Source organism: Liolophura sinensis, chromosome 9 (assembly GCF_032854445.1).
Source record: "Liolophura sinensis isolate JHLJ2023 chromosome 9, CUHK_Ljap_v2, whole genome shotgun sequence".
Lineage (NCBI taxonomy): Eukaryota > Metazoa > Mollusca > Polyplacophora > Chitonida > Chitonidae > Liolophura > Liolophura sinensis.
In genome coordinates this window covers 25,414,381-25,423,769 of record NC_088303.1, presented here as the reverse complement: position 1 = coordinate 25,423,769, position 9,389 = coordinate 25,414,381, and the positions used below count along the sequence as shown (strand labels likewise).

Below are 9,389 nucleotides of genomic sequence, written 5' to 3'. Positions count from 1 at the left end.
CACAGCCCAGGGGAAACCCACGACCACCCGCAGGTTGCTGGAAGACCTTCCGACTTATGGCCGGAGAGGAAGCCAGCATGAGTTGGACTTGAACTGACAGCGACCGCATTGGTGAGAGTCTCCTGGGTCATTACGGTGAGCTATCGCGCTAACCGACTGGGCCACAGAGGATTCCACGAATTTTACTAACGTAAAAGCGTAACGTAAGGATTTTGATTCATCTGAATGCTCTTCTGGTAGATATAGCTGTGACTGCTAGTCCTCTGTATTTGTTTCCCGATATCCATTGTAAACATGTCATGATATGATATAGCTGTGACTGCTAGTCCTCTGTATTTGTTTCCCAATATCCATTGTAAACATGTCATGATATGATATAGCTGTGACTGCTGGTCCTCTGAATTTGTTTCCGGATATGCATTGTAAACATGTCATGATATGATATAACTGTGACTGCTAGTCCTCTGAGTTTGTTTCCCGATATCCATTGTAAACATGTCATGATATGATATAGCTGTGACTGCTAGTCCTCTGTATTTGTTTCCCGATATACATTGTAAACATGTCATGATATGATATAAATGAGACTGCTAATCCTCTGAATTTGTTTCCAGAAATGCATTGTAAAAATGCCATGATATGATATTGCTGTGACTGCTAGTCCTCTGAATTTGTTTCCCGATATCCATTGTAAACATGTCATGATATGATATAGCTGTGACTGCTAGTCCTCTGAATTTGTTTCCGGATATGCGTTGTAAACATGCCATAATATGATATAGGTGTGACAGCTAGTCCTCTGAATGTGTTTCCCGATATGCATTGTAAACATGTCATGATATGATGTTGCTGTGACTGCTAGTCCTCTGAATTTGTTTCCCGATATCCATTGTAAACATGTCATGATATGATATAAATGAGACTGCTAATGCTCTGAATTTGTTTCCCGAAATGCATTGTAAACATGTCATGATATGATATAGCTGTGACTGCTAGTCCTCTGAATTTGTTTCCCGATATCCATTGTAAACATGTCATGATATGATATAAATGAGACTGCTAATGCTCTGAATTTGTTTCCCGAAATGCATTGTAAACATGTCATGATATGATATTGCTATGACTGCTAGTCCTCTGAATTTGTTTCCCGATATCCATTGTAAACATGTCATGATATGATATTGCCGTGACTGCTAGTCCTCTGAGTTTGTTTCCCGATATGCATTGTAAACATGTCATGATATGATATAGCTGTGACTGCCAGTCCTCTGTATTTGTTTCCCAATATCCATTGTAAACATGTCATGATATGATATACCTGTGACTGCTAGTCCTCTGTATTTGTTTCCCGATATCCATTGTAAACATGTCATGATATGAAATAGCTGTGACTGCTATTCCTCTGAATTTGTTTCCCGATATGCATTGTAAACATGTCATGATATGATATAGCTGTGACTGCTAGTCCTCTGAATTTTTTCCCGATATCCATAGTAAACATGTCTCGATATATAGCTGTGATTGCTGTACCTTCGCATCGCACCAATATTTCACAATTGTAATGCATTACTCTCCATGCAAAACTCGCTATATTGCTGAGTTAAAAAGCTACACCACCAAATCTGCATCTACTCTTTCAAAGTAAAACCTAAAATATGAAGTAAAATTCATCATATAGACAACTGAAAACTATGCCTAAAATACTTTCATTTATTTTTTCAGATTTTTATGAAGAATCTTGAAAGGCATTATATTATATTCAATTATTTGAATATTATGGTGGGGCTTTATGAGGCATACTGACGGTATCTATGAACTTTGATGTCGCATCACCTTTTTTTTTCCTGTTGTTCCCCAGAAGGATGGAATTTTGGGGAACATTATTTCAGTTTTTTACTCGTGGGTATAAAGAGTTATTGCAAAATTCATTGCCGAGATTAGAGTTTGAAATACCTCCAGAGTTCCCAAACTCCATGTAGACATATGGTCCATAAAGCTTAGAATTCAAATGTTTAAACATTAGGTAATGGCGAGTTACAGGTGATTATTGGTACCCGATGAAAGATAGTGGAGGTGTAAAGAAGGTAACATGTAATAAACTGGTTAGAATCAGTTAATGAGGGTGTCAATTTGGTAATGGCGAGTTACACGTGGTTATAGGTACCCCGTGAAAGTTAGTAAAGGTATAAATAAGGTAATGTGAATTTCAGGTAAAAAGCTGTCAAAGTTGTCTCCCTTGTACCGGATATCGGTCCTCACGTCTTCTTCCAGGCCTTCACTTAAGCACACAGTGGTCTTCCCTGTACACTTGTCGTGGTTACTTCCACAGTATTTTGTTTTATCCCTTTTGTTTAGTTCGTGAGTAACTTAAATTTCAGAGTTATGTAACATGTGCTTTGTTATGAGTATTATAGGTATCTTCCAAAATATTATTTAAATGTTGTCAAATGTGAATGTGCAAAACTGTGAGCTATGATATTTCTTCTTCTTTGTATTTCTGTACAACGAACAGCAACATGCAACCAGCATGAAAAACAATTATTTCAGGGGTTATCAATTTAAAAAGAAACGTTTAACGCACATTAGATCATTAAAACTTCGGGAACCATACATTACCCTTAGAAACTCTAAACCTGGCTGAGGCAATAACAAGCATGCGCACAGCCTTCTGAAAACGGCGTGGCGTCAGAAATCGGGATTATAACACGAGACATAATAAACCCGTCTTTAGAAAACATGAGACCGATCAAAGAGGAGGTGTCGAGTATAAGTGGCCATTCACGCGAAGCTTTTGCATCAGGTGTAGGAACAAGGTATCGTTGTCTTAAAAAATACACAGACTGAAATCTGAGCGAAAAGCCATCCATAGCTGTTTTCATTACTTATTCATGGGTTTACAATAAATGTCAGGTTTGGAGTTCCGATCACCATTCGACCACCCACATAACAAGCAGGTTGAAAACCTCTTTTGCATTTGGCCCAGTTTAACCATGTACGTATGTATATGAACCATGAAGAGTCTACATACCATCTAAACCAACCATTATTTCTTTTATTTAATGAAGTGATCCACTGTATGCAAATACCAATATTTGCTAAAATGCATGATAATTAATATTACTTGGTCTCGTTAAAAGAAAAAGGAGATGCAGCTGTTCTACATCACACTGAAGTGGTCTTGTTGTGAATGATCAACAGATCAACCAACCCGTGACCTTGACACGTCAAAGATTTAACCAGAGACCATCTTGATGTTTGAAAATAAACTGATTCAATCAATTTAATCATTATATCAGAGAATTTTAGAGAATAGAAAGAATCATTGAAATGTGCTCACATTTAAAATAACAACAATTACACAGTATGCCATATTAAACAGCTTAAAAACACGATGTGTTGAAATGTGCCTCTGTACTAAATGTCGCTTTCCATCCATGCAGATGGGAGCTCAGCACAAGAAAGCAAAAACCTCTCACCAACGCTGTTGCGCAGAGTTCAAGTCCATCCTATACTGGTTTCCTATCTGGTCGCACATGGTGCCCGACATCCCCGATCCAACTGAGAAGGGGTATGTCCATAAGTAAGAAAGCATCTGAATCGAACCACGTTTCGCTCTGATCTTCGAACTACCACTGATTCTATTAGATTATAATATCCTCGCATGTGCTTAAAACTTGTTCAAGTTATGTTTTCTTGAATGCTGGATAATTTCTCGTTAATAACAAGTGTGTGAAATACAACTTCAATGTCTAATTTGGTTTTCCTATGTGGGTAGTATCTGCACTCCCTTTGGGTATAATTTGTTGACGTATCATGGCAACTACAAAAAACAATGAATAACAAAAAAATGAGAGATTCCGTAAAGAGAATGTTTCTTAAGAAGTACGACATATTTTATACATGGGGGGCCCAGATGGTTAGCGCGCTACGCAGCGTAATGACCCAGATGTCCCTCACCAAAGCGGTTGCTCTGAGCTCTTGCAGCTTTCCTCTCCGGCCGTACGTAGGAAGGTCTACCAGCAACCTGCGGATGTGTAGTAGGTTTCCGCCGTGCTCTGCTCGGTTTAAAATGAAAATAAATTCTATTCATGATTTAGAAAAAGTACAGAATAAAGATTCAGGAATCAGAGATGTTGCTAGCCCATATCATTACCTATACAACAATCACAAGTAAGAGCTCAGGGTAAACTGACCTATTCCCTGAATGGAATTAGTAAGATAAAACCACTGGTCAAACAAAATTACAACAACAACTCATGGTTCAGTTCAAACATCGTCTTGAAAAAACTTTAAATCGAATTAGATTGATTACCGGAACATGCAGTAACTGTTAAAAATAGAATGATTCATACGAGCAGTAATAAATAATACTTTGGTTCCATAAGTCTATTGGCATAAATATATGTAACGCAACAGCCTTACTGTAAACGACATTTGATATTCTAATTTCTTAAAACCGAAAAAGGCGCCAGTGCAAAATGTTTTAATTTTAGAAATGCTGAAAATAAACTTCTAGTTGGTAATAATATGTTTAACTGTGCGTTATCCATGGTTCAAAACGAAGACGGATTAATGCGGATTTTTTTGTACTTTTCTGCTCCAATGCTATAGATACAATCCGTCCTGCAGACACCTACATTTGGAAAGAATTTTTCAAAAATATAGTTCTTGCTTTATTATCGTGGTTGTAACTTTTCACTTTCGGAGTTCATCAAATGGAATATATAGTTCATCAAGTGAAATATATAGTTCATCAAACGGAATATATAATTCATCAAACGGAATATATAATTCATCAAATGGAATATATTATTCGTCAACTGGAATATATAATTCATCAAACGGAATATATAATTCATCAACTGGAATATATAGTTCATCAACTGGAATATATTTTTCATCAACTGGAATATATAATTCATCAACTGGAATATATAATTCATCAACTGGAATATATAGTTCATCAAACGGAATATATAATTCATCAAACGGAATATATAATTCATCAAATGGAATATATAATTCATCAACTGGAATATATAGTTCATCAAACGGAATATATAATTCATCAAATGGAATATATTCGCACCTGACTGTGGAATGTGGAGGTAGTTCTTCCTTGTCCGCGATGCGGGGGAGGGGCATGCAGAACCGGAATGGGGTCAACACGGCGAACGCAGCATTTCCGGGCTTTCAGGGCATTACGCAAACTCTCATTAAACCACACATAGACGAGAACATTTAGCCAGCTGTTGGAGTAGGACAGGAGCTTCAGAATATCATACATGAGCAAAGACCCCGGGAAAGAGCCTTCTCCGACGAAAACGTACATCTCCCATATATACACGGGTACCTCGCAAAACATGGACAGTGACATAACAGCGATCACCATTTTCAGGACGTGTTTGTTTCTCCTGATCAACTGTGAATGTATATGCATGCCAAGTGCCAGTGCTACCTTACGCTGCTTTCTAAAGAGCTTGAATAAAATGTGAACGTAGGAGCCAACGATGATGGCGAACGGCAAGAGACACATCACGATAGAATCCAGAATTATTAATCCTCTTCTCGTCGACTGGTCGGTCGTCGTGACGCACACGTGGTAGTAACGATACTGACCTTGTTCCATGTGACGTATGACAGTGACGTCATACGTTGTGGGAGCCCGAATAGCATAAAGTGCCCCGATCAGCCACACTGAGGCGATTCGTCGAAGGCATCCAGCGGAAGACACCCTGGCATGGAAAGGGTGGACAACGGCACGATGACGATCCATCGCTATGACAACGACGCAGTAGGCGTTTGACGTGGTGGCAAAGAAGTTAAAATATTCCAAAGATCTACACACTCCAGAAGTGACCTGCCAGCTGGTGAATGTTGTGATTACGTGAAGAGGGACGGGTAAAACGGCCACGGTTATATCTGGGGAAAGAAATGATGCAATCGGTGAATAAAATGAAATGACAAGAGTGCTTATAAATGACTGGCATAGCCTCCCAAAGAACAGCTCTTGATCAATGATTGACACATTTTGTGAATACAGTTAACCTTCCCAATAACTGCGCTTGATCAGTGACTTGCTAGGAGGTTTCGTCCAAAAGGCTTTGTGTGAGACTTTCTATGTTTTAGCAACATTGTATTGATATCGTACTAGGTAAACTCTTGAGCCCATCTCTTTTTAAAAAGTGATAATTTCTGGACTCTAACCATTCAAAACCATTCAACATTAAAAACCTTTGATACAACTTGTATAAAATGAGGTTGTGAAAGGTAACCACATTCTCGGGCCGTGTGGCGAACGAATATTGGATTCAAGCCTCGAAGGACCCCTTGCAACTAGATCCGAAATCGCCCCCACTGTCCTTCAAGTCAGTTGCCAACCTGCTTACAGTGACAGATCGTCTGCGAAACGACGCAAGTGCTTCCCCGATATGCGGTTGAAGTTGTTATGTAGCAGGTGAAGACGATGAAATAGGCCAAGCTAAAAAATTCGTTGTTAACCATCAGCCTACTTTATGCCGTAAAATGCATAGGATAATATACTTTTCCTTGTAATATTTGATGTTTGAAACAAGTTTTATCTTGTACTTGTCCATTATACTGTGGACATGTGACAGTGTCTATAATAGACATTTATTACTCGTGAGCGAGTGCTTGGGGTTTAACGTCGTATATTTATTACGAAGCTAAACTGATAAACAGGTGTCCCCTTTCTCAACGTAATTGTACGATGTGCTGTTAGCTGAACTCAGTAGCGTTGAACTTTTCTTTCCACACTTTGTTAAGTATCAAAAAATCAAAAATATGCAATTATAGGAATCGAACTCTTTATCCTATTCGATACAAGTGTTTCAAGGCACTCATGTCATCACTGAACGAATGTGGGCAATGCATTAAAATACGTGAAATATTTTGTTGAATCTCGAGTTCCTCTGAACTTCCAAATTATTCCTTTTCTTTTTCCATTTGTGATAATATGATTGAGGGAACCAACACGATACTGCCTTATAGCGTACTACTGCCTAACTAGACACAGAATATGTGGACATGATTTTGGTTTACGTAATGATATTTTTATCGTGAAGGATATTCCCGCAGAAAAAGGCCTTAAAATAGCAAACTCTGCTGCTAACCCTACGTTTGTCTTTTGATAAAAAAAAGTATAAATCGCATCACTCCAGTTTTTGACACACGTGTTCTTCAGTAATTGTACTTCACATCCAAGGAAGTTTTTACATCTTTCTTTAGCATGAACCAAATTACACCCCACTGATACACCGAAGATACACTGACGATTTCATGTCTAGTTCCAAGGGTCTACTTTGATCTTGGTACATTTTAAGCCTACATAATAACATTACACACGCCAATAGTCGACTCAACAAGCCATAGTCCTGTACGATTGTGATTATACCGTGTATACCGTGTATGTCACTTCGGCCACCTACCATAGCATGACTTTAACTCCAATATGAGCAGGTATATCAGCCATACTTACCTGCCACACAAAGAGACATGATACACAGGTGAGTTGGTGTCCGTAATTCCTTTGTTGTTGCCGTAAGCAAAATCACGGTCGAGTTTCCGACCAAAATCAGTCCCATAATGATAGCCTCTACAACAATCAGTGCAAGAGCATGGTTTTCGTCCCTTTCGAACTCCAGTTCTTCTAATTCAGATTCCACGAGTTCTTGGTCACTGAAATAGGACACGTTGCTGTCCAATATAGCATAACCATTTTGGATCATTGTCAATGATCGGTTTTCAGAACGAACGTGGTTAATTCGCTCAAACGACAGTTACTTTTAAATTGAAAGCAAACCAAGAAGACGAATAGCAAGATGTAAAAGACAGCCAGACCAGTGCCAGGCTTATTGGATACTTAAGCAAAGCCTTCTTCAAGCAAAGGGCATAAATTCATATGGAAATAAACGTACCAAACGCTTCACCTTTCATTTCCTGTGGTATGGGAACAATAAATTTTCTTCCCAAGAAGCTATCAACACATCAGATCACTGAAAAGCTATGTCAATTTCGTGGAAATTTCTCTCGGACTAATAACCTCCACGAAAGGTCCCACCGTAAATGAATTCTGAAAGTTAGCATCAGTGTTTTAATTGGTGGAGGTATGACGTGCTGTGGGAGTCCGCAGACATCGTTATGTGATAATACATGTTATAGGACCCTTGTATCGCTCTTATGCCCGCCTAATCACTAACAGTAGGAAGCAAGTTTGACAGATTTATCATTCTGTTTCAATATCACAAAGATTTTTACTCACCGCAAGACTTCATGTCTCCATGACTACAGGCTTATCTGCTCGACTTATCTCATACCACGTGACATAAGTAGTACAGATATGTCAGTCACTTGACTGTCAAGAACGAGAATCAGCGTGATTTCGTTTTAGATAAATATGTTCACAAGTAACCGATGTGTGTACACAACGCAGGTGCTATCACTCGCCATATTGACCGACTGCAATGTATATAAAACTTATATAAGTGCTGTTTGTTGCACCAGTTTTATAATGTGCTGTAGGGTCTACGTTGCATACGAGTACCTCTCTAAGTGAACAGCTTTTATGTTGGCTATTCTCAAAAACACAATATTAGTCATGAAGAAGGCCTTGTTAAATGTGTATATTAGATTATCAAAAATAATAAATTATTTATTTGTTTGTTTATTTGGTTGTTTATTTATTTATTATACTTTTTTGTTGACTGGCGTTTCACGCCGTACTCAAGAATATTTCACTATACGACGTCAGCCAGCATTATGGTGGGAGGAAACCGGGAAACATGGAATTAAAACACTGAAGCGATTAAACCCTTATGTGAAATGGTGGTTTGAAATATATTAAGTGGATACTTCTTTCCATGTAAGGTTTTGACTTCTGAGATGTTTCAAGCGTATTACATGTGTTTTAACCAGCTTATGCTTGAAGTACTGTTACAATAACAAAGGTACTCTTTTTTTTCTACTGAGGGGCCTCAGTGGCTCAGTTGGTTAGCGCGCTAGCGAAGCGTAATGACCCAGCGAGTCTCTCACCAATGCGGTCCCTGTGAGTTCATGTCCAGCTCATGATGGCCTCCTCTCTGGCCGTACGTGGGAAGGTCTGTCAGCAAACTGCAGACGGTCGTGGGTTTCCCCCTGGGCTCTGCCCGGTTTCCACCCACCATAATGCTGGCCGCCGTCGTATAAGTGAAATATTCTTGAGTACGGCGTAAAACACTAATCAAATAAATAAATAAATTTTTTTCTACTGAGATCCCGGTTGAATTAGAGGACTTACTCAAGGCCATATTCCAGTCTTACTAAGATTCTACCATCCGTTGTAATTGTTTACCTGTCTCAATTGCACTATTTTCTCGAACATATATTCAGGT

At 38.8% G+C, this 9,389-nt stretch overlaps 1 protein-coding gene across 1 annotated transcript; it reads right to left on the bottom strand.

Moving 5' to 3' along the window:
- Positions 1-5,068: 5,068 nt before the first annotated feature.
- Positions 5,069-7,748, bottom strand: LOC135475734 (pyroglutamylated RF-amide peptide receptor-like). Its single transcript, XM_064755669.1, has 2 exons — positions 7,499-7,748; positions 5,069-5,922 (listed from the first exon to the last, which is right to left on the bottom strand). Exons 1-2 carry the CDS (start codon positions 7,746-7,748, stop codon positions 5,069-5,071), a joined length of 1,104 nt encoding a protein of 367 aa, XP_064611739.1.
- Between the last annotated feature and the right edge of the window lie 1,641 nt (positions 7,749-9,389).

What these genes read in the sequence shown, in the direction of transcription:
- LOC135475734 (XM_064755669.1), bottom strand. Translation starts at nt 7,748, where the DNA reads ATGATCCAAAATGGTTATGCTATATTGGACAGCAACGTGTCCTATTTC. An exon ending in CATGTCTCTTTGTGTGGCAG is followed by an intron (nt 5,923 to 7,498) that starts GTAAGTATGGCT and finishes TTCTTTCCCCAG; the next exon opens with ATATAACCGTGGCCGTTTTA.